Source organism: Salmo trutta, chromosome 31 (genome assembly GCF_901001165.1).
Source record: "Salmo trutta chromosome 31, fSalTru1.1, whole genome shotgun sequence".
Taxonomy (NCBI): Eukaryota; Metazoa; Chordata; class Actinopteri; order Salmoniformes; family Salmonidae; genus Salmo; species Salmo trutta.
Genome location: NC_042987.1, coordinates 32784847 through 32810444, shown reverse-complemented (window position 1 = coordinate 32810444; position 25598 = coordinate 32784847). Strand labels below are relative to the sequence as shown.

The following is a 25598-nucleotide window of genomic DNA, read 5'->3' as shown; positions in this document are numbered from 1 at the left end:
GGAAGGAGGATGTAAATGATGTGTTGAATGCACCATTTACCAAGGCAGAGATGAAAAGGGCAATAGGTAAGGCTGGGTTAACTTCACTTGGGAAAGATGAGGTGTACTATGTTATGTTGTGTGCTATGTTATGTTGGCCCATCTTAGTGATGAGGCACTGGATAAGGTATTGGTGTTGTACAACACAGTGTCGGAGGAGGGGAAACTACCAGGCAGTTGGAAGGAGGCAGTAGTGGTACCAATCGGGAAGCCAGAGAAGAACCCAACGAGGCCAATAGCTTTAACATCACATGTATGTAAGATTATGGAATGCATGATTATGGAGAGGCTAACATATGTCCTGGAGAGCAGGGGGCTAGTATCGCCATATCAGAGTGGGTTCAGGAAGGGAAGGGGAACTATGGACCCAGTGCTCTGCTTAGAAGCAGAGGTCAGGAAGGCTCAGGTGAACAAGAAGACTGTTGTAGCAGTCTTGTTTGATGTGGAAAAGGCATATGATATGATGTGGAAGGAGGGATTCTTAATCAAGCTTGATATTATGGGGGTAGGAGGAAGAATGTACAACTGGATAAAGAATTTCCTGTTTGGAAGGTCTATCCAGGTGAGGGTGGGAAAGTCACTATCAGGCAGCTAGCTACCTGGTGGATAATGGCACACCAAACGGGAGCATGATTAGTCCTCTGTTGTTCTCAATCATGATCAGGGATGTTTACTCTCAGGTACGGCTGGATATTGGGAGGTCGTTATTTGCAGATGATGGGGCCTTATGGAAGAGGGGAAGAAATGTGCCATACAAAGTCAGGAAGGTACAGGAAGCAATTGATGAGGTAGAGCGGTGAGCATTAATGTGGGGATTCAGGTTCTCTGTAAAGAAAACTCAGACAGGGTTCTTTACCAGGAGGAAGGCGGGAGATGAGGTATGCTTGAGGTTATATGGGAGAAACTTGGGTGGGGGCCTTCAGGTTCCTTGGGGTATACTTTGACACTAGACTGACCTGGGCAGAACACGTTGAGAGAGTGGTGGGAAAGAGTAAGAAGGTGCTAATTGTGATGCGCTGTCTGACGTGGAAGGATTCCTCTGATGACATTGAGGAGTACACCACATCAGTCATTGGCTTCATCAATAAGTGCATCAATGACGTCGTCCCCACAGTGACCGTACGTACATACCCCAACCAGAAGCCATGGATTACAGGAAAGATCTGCACTCAGTTAAAGGCTAGAGCTGCCACTTTCAAGGAGCGGGTCTCTAACCCGGAAACTTATAAGAAATCCCGCTATGCCCTCAGACGAACCATCAAACAGGCAAAGTGTCAATACAGGACTAAGATCGAATTGTACCACACCGGCTCTGACGCATGTCGGATGTGGCAGGGCTTGCAAACCATTACAGACCACAAAGGAAAGCACAGCCGAGAGCTGCCCAGTGACACGAGCCTACCAGACGAGCTAAACTACTTTTATGCTCGCTTCGAGGCAAATAACATTGAAACATGCATGAGAGCACCAGCTGTTCTGGAAGACTGTGTGATCACGCTCTCCGCAGCCGATGTGAGCAAGACCTTTAAACAGGTCAACATTCACAAGGCCGCAGGGCCAGACGGATTACCAGGACGTGTACTCAGGGCATGCGCTGACCAACTGGCAAGTGTCTTCACTGACATTTTCAACCTCTCCCTGTCCGAGTCTGTCATACCAACATGTTTTAAGCAGACTACCATAGTCCCTGTGCCCAAGAACACTAAGGTAGCCTGCCTAATTGACCATCGACCAGTAGCACTCACATCTGTAGCCATGAAGTGCTTTGAAAGGCTGGTCATGGCTCACATCAACACCATTATCCCAGAAACCCTAGACCCACTCCAATTTGCATACCGCCCCAACAGATCCACAGATGATGCCATCTCTATTGCACTCCACGCTGCTCTTTCCCACCTGGACAAAAGGAACACCTATGTGAGAATGTTATTCATTGACTACATCTCAGTGTTCAACACCATAATGCCCTCAAAGCTCATCACTAAGCTAAGAGCCCTGGGATTTAACACCTCCCTCTGCATCTGGATCCTGGACTTCCTGATGGGCCGCCCCCAGGTGGTAAGGGTAGGTAACAACACATCCGCCGCGCTGATCCTCAACACAGGGGCCCCTCAGGGGTGCGTGCTCAGTCCCCTTCTGTACTCCCTGTTCACTCATGTTCACTCATCGGCCAGGCATGTTCCCTGTTCACTCATCGGCCAGGCATGACTCCCACTCCATCATTAAGTTTGCTGACGACACAACAACCAACAACGATGAGACAGCCTATAGGGAGAAGGTCAGAGACCTGGCAGTGTGCTTCAAGGACAACAACCTCTCCCTCAATGTGAGCAAGACAAAGGAGATGATCGTGGACTTCAGGAAAAGGAGGGCCAAACAGGCCCCCATTTACATTGACAGGGCTGTAGTGGAGCGTGTCGAGAGTTTGAAGGTATTTGCTGTCCACATCACCAACAAACTATCATGGTCCAAACACACCAAGACCGTCGTGAAGAGGGCACGACAACACCTTTTCCCCCTCAGGAGACTGAAAAGATTTGGCATGGGTCCCCAGATCCTCAAAAAGTTATACTGCTGCACCATCGAGAGCATCCTTACCGATTGCATCACCACCTGGTATGGCAGCTGCTTGGCATCCGACCGTAAGGCGCTACAGAGGGAAGTGCGTACGGCCCAGTACATCACTGGGGCCAAGCTTCCTGCCATCCAGGACCTCTATACCAGGCGGTGTCAGAGGAAGGCCCTAAAAATTGTCAAAGACTCCAGCCACCCTAGTCATAGACTATTCTCTCTGTATCCCACTTGGCAAGCGGTACCGGAGCGCCAAGTCTAGGTCCAAGAGGCTTCTAAACAGCTTCTACCCACAAGCCATAAGACTCCTGAACATCTAATCAAATGGCTACCCAGACTATTTGCATTGCCCCCCCCCCCTTTTACACCGCTGCTACTCTGTTGTCATCTATGCTTAGTCACTTTAATAACTCTACCTACATGTACATATTACCTCAACTAACTGGTGCCCCCGCACATTGACTCTGAACCGGTACCTCGTCTATAGTCTCGCTATTGTTATTTTACTGCTGCTCTTTAATTACTTGTTACTTTTATTTCTTATTCTTACTCATATTTTTTTGTGTGTGTTTTTTAAACTGCATTGTTGGTTAGGGGCTCATAAGTAAGCATTTCACTGTTGTATTCGGCGCATGTGACTAATAACATTTGATTTGATTTGATTTTACAGGCATGCTGGGAACATGAGCGATGACAGAACACAAGTTTTGGGTGGGTAGGTAATACCCAGGCAAAGGAGATGGGACTGTATGGAAGGGAGTTTAGTCCATGGTAGCTATTTCTGTAAATCCACCATGGCTACTCCCACCTCCAGTAGTTGATCTAGAAGTGTTGGAGAGACTACAGAAAGATAGGCAGGGTGTTGATCCATCTGATTTGTTTAATAGATGTCTGGATACTGTGTATCAGGATTTTGTGGCCATTTACACAGATGGTTCAAAAGATCTAAGGACAGGACGTACTGGGTCAGCATTTGTAGTGCAGGTATGTGGGGTGGAAGTCAGAAAATGTATTACAGATAATCTGGCTGTATATACATCGGAGCTGATGGCCATACTGTTGGCCTTGCAGTGGGTGGAGGAAGTCAGGAAACGTATTACAGATCATCTGGCTCTATATACGGCGGAGCTGATGGCCATATTGTTGGCCTTGCAGTGAGTAGAGGAAGTCAAGCCAGACAGAGTAGTTATTTGCTCTGATTCATGTGGTGTTAATGAGTCTTTAGGTCACGTAGTAGACAAGACCTTCTTTATGAGGTGCTACAAACCCATGGCAGGATTAGACAGATGGGTATACAGATAAGATTGATTTGGGTCCCAGCCCATGTGGGAGTGGAGGGGAATGAAGCAGTTGATGTACTGGCTAAACAAGCACTTAGAAGCGGGGATGTTGATGTTGTAGTTTCAATGAGCAAGGCAGAGGCAAAAAGCCTGATATGGACAGTGATGGTGCAGAGATGGCAGGAGCAGTGGAATAGAGCAACTAAGGGCATGCAACTAAAGACATCCTCCTCCCTCATGTGGTACCCTTCCTGCAGGCTCATCCTGACATGACCCTCCAGCGTGACAAGAATGCCAGTGTTCTGCCATGGCCAGCGAAGAGCCGGATCTCAATCCCATTGAGCACGTCTGGGAACTGTTGGATCGGAGGGTGAGGGCTAGGGCCATTCCCCCAAGAAAATGTCTGGGAACTTACAGATGCCTTGGTGGAAGAGTGGGGTAACATCTCACAGCAAGAACTGGCAAATCCGGTGCAGTCCATGAGGAGGATATGCACTGCAGTACTTAATGCAGCTGGTGGCCACACCAGATACTGACTGTTACTTTTGATTTTGACCCCCACCCTGTTTGTTCAGGGACACATTGTTCCATTTCAGTTAGTCACATGTCTGTGGAACTTGTTCAGTTTATGTCTCAGTTGTTGAATCTTTTTATGTTCATTCAAATATTTACACATGTTAAGTTTGCTGAAAATAAACGCATTTGACAGTGAGAGGACGTTTCTTTTTTTGCTGAGTTTATTTCAAGTGCAGAGGAAAGTCAGGGAGGGGAGGACGGCAGGAGGGGACAGAAGAGAGGAGGCTATTTTTACAAGATTAAGGGTGGGACACAGCCAGTTGAATAAGTCCTTAAATGTGATTGTAAAGGATCCAACAGGAAAGTGTGATTATTGTCAGGAAACAGAGACAGTGGAGCATGTATTGCTACAGTGTGGGCAGTATCAGAGGGAAAGGGAGAGGCTGAGATCTGGTATGAGGGAGAAGGGGATACAGGAAATGAGTTGAATTGTATGTTGAGTAGAACGTCATTAGATATAGTTTCAAAAATGCTATATTTTTTAAGAGCAACGGGGCTGGCAGGAAGTATTTAGTTTCTCCCTGTCTCTGGCCCACACTCCAGTACAGTAGGTTGCAGTAATGCACCATAACGTTGGATGCCAACCGCCGATAAACCTCACCGAAGAAGAAGATTAATCTGTGAAAAAGGGGGCGTCAGTAATATGACAGCCTGAGAATAATATTGTCGCAGTATTATAGGCACCATTTCACTGCTTCGCGAAAGATTGGTCTTCCTTGCTAACATAATGATATACTTTGACTAAGACAACCTTGCAATGGCGTGCCCTTTTCACCAGTCAGGTAAGGCATTTTTTACAATCTAATTCCAACGGTGAAACATTTTATCCTTGAACTGCTTACTTAGCCTACTCTCTATACATGAATATGCAATGTCAACAGCATACCAACTCGATACAATTTTACTCGGTAGATATAGCTTTACTTTATTTAGTTTTTACATAAAACACTTGAGACATTGCGCTTTATGTAGGTTGGCTATAAGGTTAGATTCATGATATCGATAACGGCCCAAGAAACACATTTTCTAAATTTCCTTATGGCCCTGCTACACTTCAACCATCTGGCGACTTCACCATTCATTTTCTAGGTTAAGGTTGACTCAATCGTTTTAAACTTGTTTTACTATTGACAGTTACAGCTGATTTAGGGATTGTATATCTATTCACTCACTTTAAATATGTAATTTGATGCATTAGTTTGTCTCTGACTTGTTTAATTAAACGTTTTGCCGCCAGCTCCTTATATCAGAGCATGAAAGTGTCCTGAATTAGCCTAGTACCCAAGTGCGCCCAGCTATATCCTGTCCCGAGATTGGTTTATCCCGGGAAAACAAAGTTGTTTTATAACTAACCCAAGATAGACCACGGCCAGTCATTTCCAATGGGAGCAAATTAATCCACCCGATTAGACTACAATCACCCCACTTTAAAAGGTAAAAATCATCACACCATTCATATAGTACGTGTAGTACGCGTAACCTTGGAATAGTGAATCAGAACCACACATTGTACTGTGTTGGCAGAACAGGTGTGGTTAGAATCCCCGAGCTGACAAGGTACAAATCTGTCGTTCTGCCCCTCAACAAGGCAGTTAACCCACTGTTCCTAGGCCGTCATTGTAAATAAGAATTTGTTCTTATTAACTGACTTGCCTAGTTAAATAAATAAATAAATAAAAAGCAAGCAAGCAAGTAGGTGGGCGAGCCAAGCACAACCTAGTGAGATCCTATTGGCCCGTTCTAGCATAGGCCTACATTTGCTTATTTCCAATAGGGTACGTCTACACTGAAGTGTGCTGTGCAATACGTCAATTCGCCCTTGCATTACTTCTAAAGAACGCAAAATTAAAACTTTGGCAAAGGATAAAGTCTACAAAACGTAGTTCACTCTGTTCATAACATATTATAGTTTTGTAAACATAAAAATATATTGAGGTCAAATGTTTAATCGATGAGAATTTGCATAACTTCAGCCAAAATGCATCTAACTCCATCTTCTCCCACTGCCGGTGTTGTGCCGAAAAGCTCCCCCTGCAAGCCAGAACCCCCTCCCCCTGCAAGCCAGAACCCCCTCCCCCTGCAAGCCAGAACCCCCTCCCCCTGCAAGCCAGAACCCCCTCCCCCTGCAAGCCAGAACCCCCTCCCCCTGCAAGCCAGAACCCCCTTCGCGTGAACGCGCGCACGCACTCAATTCTTCATTGCTGCGACTTGCTTGCTAGTTGAGATTTCTGATCACGTTAGGCTGCGTTTCATGAAAAAAAATGCCTGTCCTTTGATCATTTGATCGAAGACATGGCTATTTGTTTCAAGTGTATTAGTCTATAAATAAATATCTTTGCCAAAATTCGTAATCTCTCCCATGTCTTATTTGACTAGTAGTTCTGAAATGTTTCTTGCTTGCCTAAATTTTACTCCCTCTGTTTAATATAACACACATTATTAATTTCGGTTGCCTATCCTGACGTGAAGTTTGTTCTATAGAAAGTATTTGACTCTGTTTGCCAAAAGTTTTGACTCTAGCCACAAAATTAAGGAAATTAGAAGGGGGGGGGGGGGTTCGCAAGGCTATTTTCTTGCCTGCCGAAATTCCTTCCTCATTATTGTCCACCTCAAATGTTTATCTACAATTATATTAAATTAGAAATTGAACATACCAGTGTTTGAGGAGAGTGACTGCTATTTCTTCCCTTATGATAACATCTTTGCCTGTATTAGAAAAGACAATCCACTCTTCCTTCAGAAACACATTCAGCAAACTGGGGAGAATTTTTTTTTAATGGGAATTTCAGTTTTTCCTAACAAAATTGTTACACTTAATTCTAATTCGCAAGTATACAATGAGATGGCTATAATATAATTTGACAGTTCTGTTTTGCCTTTTAGTCAATATACTATCAGTAGGTTAATTGTACATTACTTATACTCTCATACTTACTTTCAAGGCAAAGACCCCACAAGAAGTAACATCTTGTTGACATGGATGAGGAAGGGTACCACACACCCCTTCTCGCTCAGGAATGATCTGAACATATGTTAATACAAGTACAGCATTTTGAAACACTTTATTGATTACAATATAGAGATTAATAACAGAGGGGAATCTGAGAATGCAGGGATTCCAGCGGGGTGTGAGTAGAAGTAGTCAAATCTGGAGCTGACAAGGCTCTGACTTAGAATCTTGGGGGCATCGCTGGATGGCGTGGAGGAAGAAGCAGAACGTTCAGGTTAGGGCTGGAATGTAAATGACGTGATCATCTCGGGTTATCTAACATCTGAGAATGGGCAGTCATTCCCTCAGATGAAGAGCATCTCCATCTTGCTGATTCTGTGCTGTCATCCAGGTGGAAATCACCTGCATATCTGATGTAGGAAAAGAGAAGTTGCGTGTCCTGTGAATATATATGTATGTATGTATGTATGTATATGTATGTATGTATGTATGTATGTATGTATGTATATATATGTATGTCTTGCTATATTTATTTTAATTTCTATTATTATTATTGAGGGCAAAGGGACCTATTGGGGAGGGGATTCTTCATGAGGCACATTCAGTCATAGTTTTGTTTATTATACATTTATTTTTCATTCTATTATAAGTTTACTGTGATTATGAAAATGCACTCATGTTGACGTGTATATTTGAAATACTTCACCCAGAGTACTTTATTTATTTTATTACTAAGATACCTACATTCTTAAAACAGAAAATGTGTAAAATAAATGTAGGAAAGCACAATGGGATGGGGAGAGAACAGTAGAGGGCTCTGAACTATTATTGTTGAAATAACCACATCCTTGTGACTAGAGTCTAATCATTCCTGTGGCACACAGAGGGCATGATAGGTCATAAATGATTCTGAATTGTGCCAGGCCTTTCTATAGAACAAACTTCATGTCAGGATAGGCAACCATAATTAATATTTGGTAGTGAGTGGAAACGCCAAGCAGATGCTTCACATTTTTACTTCCGGTGAAATATCTGACTGAGGGGATGCTCAAGAATCGCCAAGGTTCAATTCTTGATGGCTGGCACGCATACATTCTATTTTGTGAATTTAAATAAAGTACATTTTGGTTGCATATGGCCTCGACTACACCACTGGTTATTTTACTATAGATTTATGATGTCAAGAAGCTACTATGTTCAATGTAAACAAAACAACTTGTGTAATTGGAGGATCATTTAGTGCAACAATTAATAGTAAAGCAACGCAACCCGTATAGTGGAGCTGAAGCGGCGAGCGACTACGAGTTTTTGTTGTGTATTCATAGGCTACATCGAAATCAGATACGCGCCGTGGTTGTCCGGCTAAGCCTACGCAAATGACTGTCCCCTATATGAACCCCTTGTGTTCCCCCATAGCTGAGCTGAACCCCACGCTGCTGGCGTTGGACTGGCTTCTCGGGGTCTGGGAGTCCGATGAGCCAGGAGAGGGCTCCTTCTCCTCCATACCACCTTTCCGCTACAACGAGAGACTGCACTTCTCCCATGTGGGCCAACCAGTCATCAACTTCATGTGAGTTGGACTGGCAGCTGACTAGGGTACAGCAGGCCTAACAAAAATCACACTACACAAGGAGAGCCTGTCAAGGTTGTGCTTAGCCTGCTATGATCTTATTGAATCATGTCCTTTCTAGCTCAGTAGAGTAGGGCGCCTGTAACCATACATATGTCAAATGTATGCACGCATGACTAAGTTGCTTTGGATAAAAGTGTCTGCTAAATGACTAATTGTTTTGGATTCAACGTCTGGCATAAATGAGCGTTTGGGTCAGGGAAGTTTCCTCTCAACCTTTACAAGCCAGAATGTTGAATAAAATTATATTTTGACTGACTTTACCTGTGGTCCGTGTGGTTGGTCCTTTTGCAGGTTGGTGTGTGAGACAATATATCCACAGGAAAGTAGAATTACATCAACTTTTCTGCAAAAAAAGATGATTCTGAGATAATTGGCTTTAAATTTCTGAAGTGTCAGCAATTTTTATCTTGAATTTATCAAACATGAATTTGGGTATTGAATACTATATAGGCAGGGAGCATTTTAACTAGGCTGTCAACATTTGGACAAAAATGCAGATAGAACTTTAGTCCCAAGCTCTCCATGGTAAACACCGCCCAAGGAATAATTACTTGCAGGTTCCTTCTTGACAATGCAACAATGGATGAGAATATGAACAGTAAATGGCTGACTAGAATAAATAAAATACAGGAACAATTTTATAGTCCAATATTTAAACATGTTTTGGGGAAGGCAGGGATTGGGCGGCAATTGTGTAGTGCATGTGTGCAGAGACTCAGCAGGTGAACTGGACTAACCAAGTGTTCAGCAGTCTGACGGTTTGTAGATAGAAACTGTCTCGGCCTGTTGGTATCAGACCTCATGCTCTGATACCGTCTGCCTGACTGTAAGGAAGTAAACAGCTGGTGTGTGTGTGTGGGGTCCTTGATGATATGCGGGACTTCCTCATGCACTGTGTCAAGTAGATGTCCTGGATGGGTGGGAACACGGCCCCAGTGATGCACTGGGCCGTCTTCACCCCCTGCTGGAGGGCCTTGTGGTTGTGGACAGAGCAATTCCTGTACCAGGCCATGATGCAACCGGTCAGGAAGCTCTTGATGGTGTAGTATTGGGAGAGGACTGGGGGTTGGCATGCCAAATTACTTCAGCCGCCTTAGGAAGTAGCGGCGCTGTTGCACCCTCGACTGGTGGTGTTATTGGTCCATGTCAAGTCCTCAGTGGTAAATGCTGACTAATGCAGTCCTGTTGATGTGGTTTGGAGCATGTTCCTTTGCTTTCTGAAGTCAACAGTCAACTCCTTTGTTCTGCTGATATTGAGAGGTTGTTGTCCTGGTACCTCAATGCCAGTTCAGTTACCACCTCCCTATAGGCTGACTCGTTGTTGGTTATCAGGCCTACAACCGTGGTGTCGTTAGCAGACTTGGAGTTGGTGTCACGCAAAGTTGGTCGTAGGTGAACCGGGAGTACAGCAGAGGGCTGAGGACACGCCTGTGTTAAGAGTAGTGTGGTGGTGTTGTCAATCCTCAGCCTGGGGTTTGCCCGTCAGGTAGTCCAGGATCCAGTTGCAGAAGGTGTTGTCCAGACCCAGGACTTTGAGCTTGGTGTCAAGCATGGAGAACAATAGTGTTGAGTGCTGAAATGTAGCCAATGGGACGATAGTCATATTAGATAATGTCAGCATCGGCCCGATGTGCAAAACCGATGTCAAAGCTGACATGCATACCTATATAACGTAGATGTAATGACTGCACGAAAAATACTGCGCTACACAGAACAAAAGCAGAAAAATACTAAGCGCACACTTCCAACAAGTTCAAGTCGAGCAGTCATTTGAAAGAGTGAACATTTCAGCGAGACAACTCAAAGGCGAAATCCATCGACGCCAAGATAATAGAATTCATTGCCCTTGACAATCAACCGTTCTCTGTCGTGGATGATGTTGGCTTTCGCCGACTGGACGAGCACCTCGAGCCCCAGTACACACTACCAAGTAGGCGCTATTTTTCAGATGTTACCCTACCAGAGTTGCACAGTATTGTTGAAACCGACATCCATGAGCTACTTGCTATGGGCGTCACTGCTATTAGCTTCATGACTGACATTTGGACCAGCGACGTCAGCCCCATGAGCATGCTGAGTCTGACAGCACAGTGGGTCGATGAGGATTTCGTACTGAGGAAAACCGTATTGCATCCTCAATGTGCTGGTTCTCATACCGCTGCTGCCATTTTTAAATGGCATTTGAGAACCTGTTTAAAACTTGAACACACTCCTAGCTCCATTCGAACAACTGAATCGAGAAATACGTTCATCAACTGCGTCTGCAGCAGACGTGATACCCTCTGTCATGGCATTTAAACGCCTGCTCAACAAAACTGCCGACACAGACCGTGGGGTTAACTTGCAAAAGTACTCTACAAGAGGCTGTGAATAAGCAATTCGGTGGCATTCTCTCAGAACCACCTTTACTGTCGCCACCATGCTTGATGCTAGGTACAAGGACCGCTACTTCGACGCAAACAAGCGGGGTTTACATGAAATGTTAGACATCTGGACAAGATGGGAAAGGACACTCGGTGCGTATCGAGGAAGAGGCCATGGACAGAGCGCTGAAACTTCACTGCTTGACATGTATGATGAAATCCTCTACGAGGTCATGAGATAATTTCTGAACCAAATGCTAATTTATGCCCGACGTGAAATTCGCCGTTGGGTTTCCGGGCTAGGATGAACATGCAGTGTTATAATAATCATGTGTACATTTTATTTCCCCTGTTCTGCAGGTTTAATGCATTCAATGCTGAGAATAAGAAACCTATGCACAGGGAGTGTGGCTTCATCAGAATACAACCAGGCGGCAACAGAGTAGCCTTCATTATAGCACAGAACTCAGGTACGAGACTGTTCAATGCTTAGACCTAGCCTATACTTACCCCTCAGATCATTTAGAGCGTTGCCCGAGTGGAACTTGAATCTGCAACCTTTCATCTGTCAGTTCAACTAAGCTATTAAACCAGCAGGTCTGAACCTCTAATCTCAGATAACCCAAATCTGAAGTCTCACGTAATTAGTCAGCTGCTCGATTTAAGTTCTGGTTCCATACGTATTGAGGGAAGAGATGAAAAGCTGCTAGAACGAGGAGCGGAACCAGAACAAGGAGTTCCACCCTCTCTCTTTGCAAGTTATGGCCAAATGTCCCCTCCAAATTTCGAAAGATGCCAACGCCTGCGAATTAAAAAAAATATTAAAAAGTACACATGAAACATGGGTTTCATGTGTACTCTTGTCTTATTGTTGATGGTGTCATCTGAATCCCCCTGGCCTCGCAGCCACTGCATGCTAAAGGGGAAATGCTTTTTGTCTATTGGTTTCTCACAGACCATACAACAACAACTTACACCAACTTATTTGTTCCTGGCTGTTTTGTAGATTTGTGAAGATATCAAAATACTTAAACTTACATGCAAAATACCTGCTGTTAACTTTAAAATGATTGGAATGAATTATCCAAAGAGTGTAAAGAAGAGGCCACCAAGGGTGGGCCACTTAATCAAAAGCTTTGATTTGGGAATTCTAAATTCCAACAGAACAAAGTGTTGATACAGAATAGATCCACCATTGAGCACAAAAACAACACTTGTTACAGAATATTTTACATAGAAATAACATCTGTCAGACAACACATGCCTGACAAAACTACTGCTGCTCATTATCCCATTAGTTCCCAACAGATTCTACAGTACCGGTTATGTTTGCATAGATCTGTCCATGAGAGATCAGAACCTCTTAAATCTGGTGTTCTCTTCTCTACAGGCCTGGTGGAGATTGAGGAAGGAGACCTGACTGGACAGCAGTTAACTCTACACACCCATGCCCTGGCCAGAACCTCCTTCGCTAAAGAACCCCATGTACAGCAGGTGAGACTGCCACTTTCCAGTCTGTCGATACTCTTTTTGATCCAACAAAATTTGGCCTATGCCCCTAATAGATATTCAATGGTTGGTCCAAAAACAACTTACTGCTTTGCTATTTCCTGATCTGTAAATACCGGGGAGCTTAGGGCTTGGGCTTAGAAGCTACCTTGTGCCAAGTTGCTTAAAACTTTCTGGTCCTTTTGGATCTTGACATTTGTTACGTCAAGTTTTACAAAATTGACAGATCCAATAAAGTTAACGAATTTAACAAGCTCCCTTCCAATTGGATACTCTGGTGTCAAGTGCACTACTCTGGTTAAACCACAGTCATTAGGATATGATGGATGCCTGTTCTCTCCCTCAGATTTCCAGAGTGTTCCAGCTGAGACCAGATGGGAAGCTTGAGCAGACTGTCTCCATGGCGATGGAGGGTGGGCCACTTATGCAGCATTTGCACATCACCTACCGCCGCTCCTCTTGACCACCAGGAGGTGACAGGGAGTAATAACAAGCACTAGACTTTGTTCCATTTGATTTTCTTGCCCCTTAATTAATGCTGATCTAGGTTAGTGTTGTGTTTTCTCCCATTGGGGTTTGGGGAGGATAAAACAGATTCTAGATGTGGTCATTGTGCCAAAAGACAGCTGCTTGTGTAACAAGTGATAAGTGTGTTCAGCCCTTAATTTAATGCTACCATAATCAAGTTGTCCTTCTCATAGAGGCTGTATTGAACCCAATGGATCAGTTGAATAAAAACAAATGTAACAATCTAATTGTGGTGATCTCACTCCTGTTTACAGCACTTATCGCGATAGTGTTTAAAAGTTTATTTTGCATATGAAAGTATATACAGCACAATAAGTAAATACTGGACCACAGGAAATATACTTTAAGATTCAATCGTCACTACAGTATCTGAATAAAATACATTAGTAAGGTTTAAAAAAATATCCAACATTCTAAAATATCCCCCAAAGGCATCATTCTGTCTTGTAATCAATGGGAAAGTATTCATTAGTGCACACCGTAACAAAACATTGCGACAAATGCAAGGTTGACCCTCCCCGTTTCGTTCCTAGCAAATACACCACTGAGATCAACAGCACTGTAAAGTGTGCAAAGCCTGGCTAGACTGTTGCGTCCCACAACAGTAATAGCTCATCATACAATTCATGTCCTCTACAGTGGTGCAGCAAAACAATTGGATTTATTGTCCATAGAGCAAATGCTATCGCTTTGTCCATTTCTTCAGTGTAAAGTCCCAGAGATGATATGCCTACCACAGTACTCACTCCGACACAGTAGTGGAAAATGCATTACGACACTGAAAGATACATGGTTCTGTACAAGTACTTTAAGCAAAAGTTGATCTGAAGCGTATGAGTCGTTCCACAAAATAAGTTCCTTTTGCGTCCCTTTGATTTTAAGTAGAAATTGTGCACATTTAAATTTTCAAAGCCTATTATATTAATGACGTGCCCTTTAATATAGACCACATGGAAAATTAAACAAAATACATGCGAAAATGTTGCATTTTGACTTCTAGTCTGATGCATCATACCGGCTGAATTTGGAAAGCTATACATCTTAAACTTTATTGCTGACATGCAAAACATTTTGGGACTGTCAACAATGGACTCATGAAACAAATACCAAGACTTTGGGTGGAATTGTTAAGTTGATCATCTGCTCTAATGACAATGTTAAATTTAGGTCGCACTAAAAAGGGCACCTAATTGGTGGAACTACCCATATGAAATTGACTACTCTTTGGAAGAAGAGCAGTCATTGTTTTGATATTGATGATTGTACAAATGTGATACTGTGACTTGTACTTGGCAAGAAGGAAAGTCACTTTAGACAGCCATCAATCTTCCATCATGTTCCATCATCAAGTCTGACTGAAGCGTCAGGACTTCCAAGGGTGCGTTCTTTCAACCTGAATTCTTCTCCCAAGTCTTTCATGGCTCCTTCATAATGTAGATGTACAGTGTTGATAGAAAGTGCTTGCAGGATTGGGCAACGGGAGACAGCCAATGGGTCTGAGGAACGGCATCTAACTTCACCACACACCTCTTAATGTCCGTCTGGAAAAAGACAGGTCACATTGGAAATGCCTAAGAGAAACTGGCAGGACATTCTTTGCATCCTCCATCCTTGCCACCTTCTCAACATGTATTGAAGGTCAGGAAAATAACCTTAGATCTAAGATATTTGAAGGAGGGCGACGTAAGGAATCAAGAAAAGACAATTGAGAAGCCAAAATCTCTGTTGATGTTGCCCGTTCATTTCCACTGAACCACTAGAGGGCAGCATAAGCTAAACTCTGCATCCTTCAAAAAACTACATTGAGGGGAAGGTCTGCTGGATTCAGTAAGCATCCTGCTTCGAATACCCCGACAGCGTCATTGCATTTGGTACACCAGAATTACATTCAGTTCCAATGAAACGCAGCGATTGCGTTCGGCGTGGTGCATACATAGGATTTATCGAACATATTCGTCAAAATGTATGCGTTAGACGGCTTGACAGAAATGGTAGCAGAAGGTGAATGTTAAACTTTTGTTGCATACTTATCCAGATGAAGCTGCATACTATTTTGCGCAACGACGCTGTCGGTGTGTTCGAAGAACCACAACGATGTGGTAGTTACGAAACAAAACTGTCCCTTGGTGAACAACAGTCCAGCCACTCACCCATCCTCCGCGTTTCTTCAGCCAAGGGGCCAGGTTCTTGCGGACAAACTGGCCCAGGCTGTCCACTATGGTTTGGACCGTAGCTGGCTGGTTCTGTCGCACGCAGTCCACCGCCAGAGCCCCAGCCACGGCATACATAGATACCACCTTCCCCCATGTGATACCTGTGGTCGGGAGAGCGAGAATCACGGATCAGTTGGCTGATTGTGGTTAGTTGATAATGACGCTTCATACTATGTATTGCAATACTGCAACATTAATAAAAAGTACATAGCTCATATCAAAACAGTTGAGGCAGTTACTGCTGATAAGTGTGCACTGCAGTTCACCAGTCCCAATTCAAACACAGTGGGGTCCGAAATTGACACCATTGATAACGATTAGCAAAAGTGACCAAATTAAATAAATCAAATACTGAGCTATATTAGAGACTCAAAAGAGGGGTATTTATATGTTATAGTAATACAGTTGCTCAGAGAAAGATGAATTGTTAAACAATCTTTAAAAAAAAAAAGGGGGTAAACATTGACACTCGTTTTCAATGCCTTAACTGCACTGAGCCTTTTTGTAGAACACGGAGGGATCTTAGACCATTCTTCCACACACAATCCTCCCAGATCCTTGATGTCCTTATGAGCCCTTGATGAGCTTATGGTGGGCCTTCTTCCATTCAAACCACAGGTTTTCAATGGATTTCAAGTCCGGAGATTGAGATGGCCATTGCAAAATGTTGATTTTTGTGGCCAATAAACCATTTATTTGCATATTTTGATGTGTGAAGCCAAGTTTCAGCCTCCTGGTACTGGGTAAAGTTCACGATGCCGATGTTCAAATCCATGTGCCAATGCCCTTTAGCAAACAGGCATTTATATTTGTTGGAGGACAAGAAAATACTCTTTGGCCATGCACAGCAGTGGTGGGTTTGGCGTCGCAATAAGAATACAAGAGCAGAAAATAACCCCATACCTGCTGTAAAATAGGGTAGTTGATCTTTGATGTTATGGGGCTATTTTGCTTCCACTGGTCATGGGGCCCTTGTTAAGGTCAACGGCATCATGAATTTTACCCAGTACCAGGACATTTTAGCCAAAAACCTGGTTGCCTCTGTCAGGCGACTGAAACTCTTCCAGCAAGACCATAACCCCAGGCACGTGTCAAAATCTACAAAGATATGGTTAATTGGCAACAAAAATCTACATTTTGCATTGACATCTGTCTCCACTCTCCAGACTTGAAACCCATTGAAAACCTGTTGTTTGAAGTATTGAAAACAGGGGTGTCAATCGTTTTGACGCCTACCTTTGAGAAATGTTTGCTAATTTTTATTAAGGGTGTCAATTTCAGACCCCATTGTACAGTATTTTCAATTGCTCTACTTCAACATGCTGCAGTCTAGTGCAGAGATACAGTGCCAAGACACTGCATACTTCAGAAGTCAACTGTACAGTATGTCCATTATCCAGAGAGAAAGCAAGACGGTTGCAGTCGCATCAGAGCTCTACATCAAAGAAACGGTCATTAGTTTCCTAGTAAAGCCGTTTGGCTGTCAGACGTATTATGACTGATGCTTGAAGAACGGAAAAACCTGCACTCACTGAAATAGTCTGCTTTGATGTATATATTTTTTGCATCAGAGGTCAGAACAAACGCGTTTCGGGGGCATCCTTCATCAGCGTTTAGAGAAGAGGCATTGGCCCATATTTATAGAGGACGTCACACTGCAGTACTGCTTCTTTCTTTGCATTATAGTCATTTAGCAGACGCTGTTATCCAGAGCGACTTACAGGAGTGATTAGGGTTAAGTACCTTGCTCAAAGCCATAGACACATTTTTCACTTAGTCGGCTCAGGGATTCAAACCAGCAACCTTTTGTTTACTGGCCCAATGCTCTTAACCGCTGGGGTACCTAACGCCATTTTTCATAATCATTATTTACATACATTTTTCTACTATTTTCCACAAGAGCTTCAAAATAATAATATTAAACAAAGAAATGCACACCTGTTGCTCACAGGAAGCAAACTAACAGGAGCTATTCATATGACTGTGATGCAACAAGAAGGCTAATGGCATTAGCCTCCTTTAAGCCTTTTTTGTTTGCCTTCACTGACTGACCTGTGACCTGGTTCTAGGGATCTATGGACCTCAGGGAAGGCTTAAACAAGCTAACTCCCTCTGGGACAGGGAGTTACTCACGTCGTCTAACTCCCTACAGAGATCTGACGTGAGACGACCCAGCCAAGACTAGATTGTCTGGGGATAAGGAGAAGATGGAGGAAGAGAAGGGGTAGAAGGGAAGGGAGAGAAATCGGGGACATTGGGGAAGCAAGATTAGTTTGTGCACTTGGCAATGAGTTAAAGAGGCAAGGTTACACGGAACGTCTAGCCAAAGCACTTCCTTATCGAATGTAATCCAATGATGTCATAATGGTCGGAAGTTGAAACACTTCAATCGTTTTTTTAAGAACAGTTCATGATCAGAGTTGGGATTTTGATCCATTACAATCCATTATTCTGAGTGCAGCATTTGATTGACATTAAATCCTTATTTATTAGTCTCTATTGCAATCATTACATGTAAGGAATCTTGCTTATCTTTTTTTAGTCTAATAAATATACTGCCGTTTAACACCACATCCCAAAAGGCCAATGTTGCCTTGGTCAAAGGTTTGTTTTTCTGTCTGGAGGAATCCCACGGTGTTCCAAAAATGCCTCTGGTGACGTCAAAACAGTCACAGTTCTGCCTAAATGCCTGCTTGAAAAATGCTTTCGAATGTAGGCTATTTTTATCTTTCCAGACACAGAGCCAAGTTTGAGCGACATATTATTAATGCAGTCCAGGGGACCCATGTTGTACTGTAGCAGTAATTCATGTATGGCATTGAATTACCTTTTTGCTCTTTAGTGACATGATCCATAGCAGAAACTGTGTGTACTAGTGACGGAATGTGAGCTGTTAGATAAAAATAAATGCATGTTTTTGTCAAAGTTTCAACTTGTCTATGTCCAATAGACAGAAAAACATGTCAAGTAAAGAAAATAAAGATATAGGCTACTGTGTGATGCTTTTACACAGCAGAGACTGCATGTACCAGTGACGGAATAGGACAGTTGTTCCAGACACCTGATGTTCTTGTGTGTTGCCAAAACTCAGCCCTGACTGGTCAGCTTATGCAACATCAACCCCCAACCCTTTGAAGTTGTTCACCTGCTGCGAATATCTCTGTTGCCACGGCAACGAAGGCATCAGAAACCATGGTCTCCATGGCTACTGAGATGTTGAGCTGTCTCGCCACGTTCCGGTAGACACTGGGCCGCATGCACTCCAGCTCATCACCTAGGAAAACCAGGGGCGACCACAAGGCTAAACATTTAGGAACAGGATGGCGCTGAGAAAGCATGACTGGTCTATCAACCCAATAAATTACTTAAAGTGGCAATCTGCAATTGAGACAATAAAGTGCCTCCCCGCCTGTTTGGGTAAAAAGCTGAGGGAATGGGGCTGGAGAAATGGAATTGCTCAAATTCTTAGACAGAGCTATGGATGCAAGGACTGACCAGCCATGATATCAAACCTATAGTTTAAATCATGTTGAGGCTATATAGTGTTAACATCTACTTTGTTTACAAACATTGGAGTAAAAAAAACACTTATACTTTGGGTTCTGATGGAGTACGACAGTTGAACATAGCTCGAGGCCTTTATTTATATTCTTCAAGAATCAATGGGTACATATTAATTTATACATCCAAAATGGATGCAGCAACTGCAGCTTGTTTCACTGTCTAATAAGGGGCAATCATTGAACCACAGGGGCGTTAGGATAACCAGACTGGTCATAGAAACTAAGTCAGTTTTTCCCCAAAACTTTTTGGCTTTTATAGATGTGCTGTGATCGACAAAGTAAACAAATCTATTGTCTTGGCCACAAACCAAGCTGAACAAATCAGCCATAGCCCACAACCCACCAGTGTGTCCAGACAGATCCTGCACCACCCATTTAGTAAATATAGATGAGGAACAAGAGGGGCCTGTGTGGTATGTAAGTGTCATCTCACCTGTCTCAATTAGCATACCAAACTGAACCATTCAGTAGCTTGATTGCCCTCACCTCGGACTGCCAGCCGGGTTTTTAATAGCATTCTGGGTCATGCATGTCGGTCTGTGCCAGTCCTTAATCTCAAGGCAAGCCACTGATATACACGTGGTGGACAAATCCAGTACAGTGTGTACCATATTTATTCAGTGGAACATAGGGATTCTCAAGAGAAACGAGGCTATTTTTTATGTGAAGTTTCACATGTAACGGTTTGCAGCAGGTTCTTACCGAGACAGAGAAGCACAGCAGCCACATCACAAAGCGTTGAGTCCACCTGAGTTTTGGACGAGCCTAGCCCATAGAGGTTGAGCCTAGAGTGTATGTAGTCCCTACACAGTGCCTTGGACTTGGACACCAGTTCTTTGTCGGACGGGGAATGATCAAAGGCCTCCATCATCCCGGCTGCAAACACAGAAGAGCGACGAATCACCTCCATCTCCCAAGCAGGATTCTGATTAGGAAAAACCTGACCACTTCAGTGTATCAGTGCCTGAGTGGTTCTGCTCAGCGGCAGCTCCCAAAATGAAGATAATCTTTAAATCTGTAATAATAAAAAAAAAAAGTTTTACATGTTAACAAAATATATATTTTGAATGAAATACGAATAAGAATGGTCAAAATGCATTCAAAATCTTTAATTTAATAAACCACTTTGTTATGTAACTCCAAGTAGGTTGTATGATTCATAAACTTGCCATAGGGGCATAGCCAAGACCGACAATTATCAGTGGTCTACAATTATTTAATATCCATATATATGTACGAAAGAAATGTCAAGCTAGAATAGCCTAGTGAGGTATTATGAGTATCTTCCTAAATTGATATAGAAAATTCCACCCGACACCTGCTGAAAGACACGCATCACAGTGATCTTACCGATGACATTTTGATTGGATTCAAATCATTCCTTGGGTGCCAAGGTCAAACATGTATATCCCTTCGGAAAAGTACTGTCGAATACAGTGTTCAAATTACAAATCCTGTCTGCATACCGTCACAATTTTAACAAACAACGCAATCTCAACGCAAAAATCGTTGATGAAATTCCTTTTCTTGCGCGCGCGACCTTTTACAATAAACACAGAAAACAAGCCATATTAACAAATGTAGCTACTAGACAGTACTTTGTGTGCGGACCAAATTCATAGAAAACGGTAGGTCCACTCTTCGGTTTCCTTCTATAGCAAATTCTTTGGGTTGAGATGACGCGAAGCGCAGCCAAAGAGTGCATCTTTTCATGCCCCACCCTCTTCACCGGTCGCAGTGCTCAACGGTCGTTGGCCCCGTTCATAAACTTTACATCCTAAATGTATTGTTTTCTTCTTTAACTTAATATGCATGAATATTCATTTGAACATTCATTTTATCATATGTCTTGCTTATCTCAAGGAATTTCATTCACATTTTAATTTAAATTAAGGGAAAAACTAGGCTACATAAAATAAATAGGCTAACCTGGCTGCAACTCAATAAAATAATGATCATATGGCCTAGTAGCTATAAAACATTTAAGGGTATTGAGCACCCGTGGCACCGTTCCCATTGTTAAGCCTTATTATGTCTATATTTAAATTGACCTAAACGACAGAGACGCCAAGAGTGGAGCACCTTCAAATCACATGGATTTTGTGTTGTAGATATGTGGTAGAAGAGTAGTGGCCTGAGGACACAAACCTAATGTTGTTGTGAAATCTGTTGTAATTGAATGCTTGTAATTGTTTATAAATGCCTTCATTTTGCTGGACCCCAGGAAGAGTAGATGCTACCTTGGCAGGAACTAATGGAGATCCGTACTAAATCCTAATGCACATACAGGGGTTAGAATGCTTAGAAATATAATCCACCTCTTTATGAGCAAATTTACATGCTCTCTAAACTCCAAATCTAGACTATACTAATAAACCATTCATGTATTACAGTAGATGCATTAATTGATTTATATCAGGGTAAGGATTTCATTTGGGATATTATACTACTTTCTACCTGTCACGTCCTGGCCAGTATAAGGTTAATTGTTTTGTAGTTTGGTCAGGACGTGGCAGAGGGTATTTGTTTTATGTGGTTCAGGGTGGTGTGTTTTTGTTAAAAGGGTGTTTGAGTTAGTAATTCCGGGTGTTGGTTTATGTTTAGGTATTTCTATGTGGAGTCTAGTGAGTGTATGTCTATGTTTGGTTAATTGGGGTTGGGACTCTCAGTTGAAGGCAGGTGTTGTCTATCTGCCTTTGATTGAGAGTCCCATATAGTAGGGTGTGTTTGTGTTTGGTATTTGTGGGTGATTGTTCTGTGTTGAGCCTATGCTTTGCCAGACTGTTTTTGTCGATAGTATTGCTGTTTGTTATTTTGGTGTTCATTTTGTACTTATTAAAACTTCGAGATGCGCATACACATACCTGCTGCGTTTTGGTCCTCCTTAACCGACGACAACCGTGACACGACCCCTCCTCTCTTTCAGTTTCCGTAGTGTAGAAGTTATTGCGTTTGCCTAAGCCACAGGGGCCGGTCACATACAGTAATGTACAATTATGGACAGTACTTAAAACAAATTAAACATGAGTCCAAACCACTTCAATCAATGTAAATAGATGATCAGCTCCTTTCCTCTAGATGTTGGAACATTGGTGCGGGGACATGCTTCCATTCAGCCACAAGAGCATTAGTGAGGTCAGGCACTGATGTTTGCCGATTAGGCCTGGCTCGCTCGCAGTTGGCGTTCCAATTCATCCCAATGGTGTCCAAAGGAGTTGAGGTTGGGGCTCTGTGCAGGCCAGTCAAGTTCTTCCACACCGATCTCGACAAACCCTTTCTGTATGGACCTCGCTTTGTGCACGGGGGCATTGTCATGCTGAAACAGGAAAGGGCCTTCCCCAAACTTTTCTCCCAAAGTTAGAAGGACAGAATCATCTCAAATGTCATTGTATTCTGTAGTGTTAATATTTCCCTTCACTGGAACTAAGGAGCCTAAACTATGAAAAACAGCCCCCAACCATTATTCCTCCTCCACCACACTTTACAGTTGGCATTATGTATTCGGGCAGTTAGTGTTCTCCTGACATCTGCCAAACCCAGATTAGTCCTTCGGACTGCCAGATAGTGAACTGTGATTCATCACTCCAGAGTGATAAATAACTATGAGAGAGAAAAAAATTGTAGAAATATACATTTTTGTACATATTACAATAATTTTATAGCCTAGGTTTCATTTACAAACATCATCGGAAATTAAATTGACACATGCACATTCGCACTGAGTTGCCATCACAGGAGGTTGGTGGCTGCTTAATTGGGCAGAACGGGCTCGTGGTAATGGCTGAAACGGAATCGGTGGAATGGTAGCAAATACATCAAACATGGTTTCAATGTGTTTGATGCCATTCCATTTGCTCCGTTCCAGCCACTATTATGAGCCGTCCACCCCTCAGCAGCTTCCAATGGTTGCCATCTTCATGAAACAGAAACGAGCAAAAGGTTGATGGTTGTATTTGATTAACGTTTATTGAAAAAGTAGGGATTTCAGCAAACAAACAAAAGGCACGCAACTACAGAGGACAAACATTTGATTTTATTTCATAGGTACATGGTAGGTGTTTCATAATGACATTTTATTTTATTCATAGGTACATGGTAGGTGTTTCATAATGACATTTTAATTTATTGCCATTGGGCAAATCGATGTAGTCAGAGCTAGATTCCACAAAGCCTGGTCTCTGCTCCACTCTGTTGGTGAAGTTCATCATAAACTTCCTTTATCATGGAGTCTAGTCTCGCAGCGCTGCAGCACTCCACCAACGCTAAAGTCATCTAACATAAATCATGTAGTCTATAGTAGAAAGAGTAGTAGCCTATGGGGTTTTTATGTAGCCTACAGACTGAAGACCATAGGCTATTTATGACAATGTTATGAGACAGACCCTTTTTTTACATCATGCACATGTCTGGGCAGCAGGAAGCCTAGTGGTTAGAGCATTGGGCCAGTAACCGAAAGGTCACTGGTTTGAATATCCGAGCGGACAAGGTGAAAAACCTGTCGATGTGCCCTTGAGCAAGGCACTTAACCCTAATTTGCTCCAGGAGGGCTGTACTTCTATGGCTTACCATAAAATAACACCTTTCACTGCACCTATATTGTATGTGACAATACATTTGTATATTTTTTTATCCAATCAAATAGTCTGGTGCCCTATCAAATAGAAATGTGCTTCGATTTGAATATGACAATACAAAGTGACAACTCACTTAACTATTTTTCGAGTTATTACATCAAACCGATCAGGATGGCAAAGAACGCTGAAGTCATGTCGGCAACAACAAAACATTCCATGGGGTGATGTATTATGGAGGACCTGGCTAGCCAGCCTATTCCCTATAATGTAAACTCCAACAGAAATTATTTCAAATGTATAACTTCAAATTAAACCAAATTGTTTGCACTCATGACTACTGGTTTCAATAAAATTTTCAGCCAACTTACAAGCATTTTTTTTATGAATGTATTGTTACAAATGAACTTGCAAGGTTGCTAGCTAACTAGCCTGCTAACATTATGTTAGCACTACAGGTAGTGCTATCACCATCTAGCTTACAGCTATAATAAAGTAAACCACATTTTTGGAAATACATAACCTCATCTAACCAGCTATAAAAAAATGTTAGCTTTATGCAGTTGTCTTAGCCAGCAAGCTAGCCAGCCAGCTAACGTTAGCTATTTAGCCAACTAGCAATTAGCCTAGCCAGCCTAGCCAACCACCACGGTTATGGTCAGCAAGATAGAGCCCAACTATTGGAGACCAGCTAGAACACAATTAGCACAACACAACTAAAACATAACCACAGATCAAAGCAAAAAATGAGCAGAGACTTACAGATTGATGGCTGGGGCCCATCCAATGGTAAACATTTTAAAAGCATGCAGGCTGAGTTAGTTACCAAAGGCAGGGGAGGCGGGCACTTCACCAGCCGATGGAGAGTCAGGGAAATCCCAAATAGATACAGTAGATTCCAGATGTCCGTCAGCTAGAGCGCTAGCACTAAGCCAAGGTGGAAAAACGTACAAAACTCCCATAGCCTACTTCACAAAGAACATGCCGAAAAGTTGACAAAACAAAAGGAGAGCAGACAAGGTTCTACAAAATTAGAGCAAGCAAGTATGATTTTCTCTTTCATCTTGATCCTACGGCAGAAGACACCAGAGCCTGCTGTTCTAAGTTCTAACGGGTTTGCAATAGATCAGTGTGGAGCGATGCCCAGTGCGCCTTCCGTCAGAAGGAGCAAGCAGACCGCCAGCGCAGTGAGACCACCGTGTTCCATCCTGGTGATCGTGTTTGGCTCTCTACCAGGAACCTCCCACTCCGTCTGCCCTGCAAAAAGCTGAGCCCCCGGTTTGTGGGGCCATTCAAGGTTCTCCGGAGGGTCAACAAGGTGACGTATAGATTACAGCTCCCCGGTGACTACCGTATCTCACCTTCATTTCATGTCTCCCTTCTCAGGCTGGTGATTCCTGGTCCCCTGGCTGAGGCTGTCCCGCACGACACCCCTCTGCCTCTCCTGGACGTCGAGGGAGGTCCCGCCTATGCCATCAGATCCCTACTGGACTCCCAACATTGTGGTGGTCAGCTCCAGTACCTGGTGAACTGGTAGTGGTACGGTCCAGAGGAGCGGTTTTTGGTTCCGTTGGAGGAAATTCTGGATCCCAACATCATCCGTGATTTCCACTTTCACCGTTCGCACTGGCCAGCTCCTCGCCCTCGGGTCCGTCGGCCTGGCCATGTGGCTGGAACCGCGCTTCGGATTGGGGGGGTACTGTCACGTCTACCCCTGCTCCCCCTCTCCGGCACTCGACGTCGCCTCTTTACTAATCACTGGCTCTGACAACCATTATGCAGACCTGGCACCATCGTTACGC

The 25598-nt window shown here is 43.2% G+C and overlaps 2 protein-coding genes across 3 annotated transcripts; one reads left to right on the top strand and one right to left on the bottom strand.

Annotated features, from left to right (window-relative positions):
• The first annotated feature begins 5071 nt into the window (after positions 1–5071).
• On the top strand, positions 5072–13676 carry thap4 (THAP domain containing 4). Of its 2 annotated transcripts, XM_029726211.1 has the most exons (6): positions 5072–5248; positions 8833–8986; positions 11773–11882; positions 12803–12906; positions 13268–13384; positions 13430–13676. In XM_029726211.1, the coding sequence occupies exons 1-5, from the start codon at positions 5224–5226 to the stop codon at positions 13382–13384; spliced, it is 510 nt and encodes a 169-aa protein (XP_029582071.1). In that variant the 5' UTR covers positions 5072–5223; the 3' UTR covers positions 13430–13676. The 2 variants fall into 2 exon arrangements, with proteins under 2 accessions (XP_029582071.1, XP_029582070.1); XM_029726210.1 differs by having other exon boundaries at positions 13268–13676.
• Positions 13677–13717: 41 nt separating this feature from the next.
• On the bottom strand, positions 13718–20246 carry LOC115170014 (bcl-2-related ovarian killer protein homolog A). The gene is made up of 4 exons (XM_029726209.1): positions 19928–20246; positions 18808–18936; positions 15600–15763; positions 13718–14990 (listed from the first exon to the last, which is right to left on the bottom strand). Exons 1-4 carry the CDS (start codon positions 20133–20135, stop codon positions 14865–14867), a joined length of 627 nt encoding a protein of 208 aa, XP_029582069.1. The 5' UTR covers positions 20136–20246; the 3' UTR covers positions 13718–14864.
• Positions 20247–25598: the final 5352 nt, after the last annotated feature.

Excerpts from the sequence above, each read along its gene's own strand:
- thap4 (XM_029726211.1), top strand. The coding sequence starts at position 5,224 with ATGGCGTGCCCTTTTCACCAGTCAG. Across the intron at positions 5,249-8,832 it reads GTGCCCTTTTCACCAGTCAG|CTGAGCTGAACCCCACGCTG; the intron begins GTAAGGCATTTT and ends GTTCCCCCATAG. Across the intron at positions 8,987-11,772 it reads CAACCAGTCATCAACTTCAT|GTTTAATGCATTCAATGCTG; the intron begins GTGAGTTGGACT and ends CCTGTTCTGCAG.
- LOC115170014 (XM_029726209.1), bottom strand. The coding sequence starts at position 20,135 with ATGGAGGTGATTCGTCGCTCTTCTGTGTTTGCAGCCGGGATGATGGAG. Across the intron at positions 18,937-19,927 it reads TGCTGTGCTTCTCTGTCTCG|GTGATGAGCTGGAGTGCATG; the intron begins GTAAGAACCTGC and ends TGGTTTTCCTAG. Across the intron at positions 14,991-15,599 it reads TGAAGAAACGCGGAGGATGG|ACGGACATTAAGAGGTGTGT; the intron begins GTGAGTGGCTGG and ends GTCTTTTTCCAG.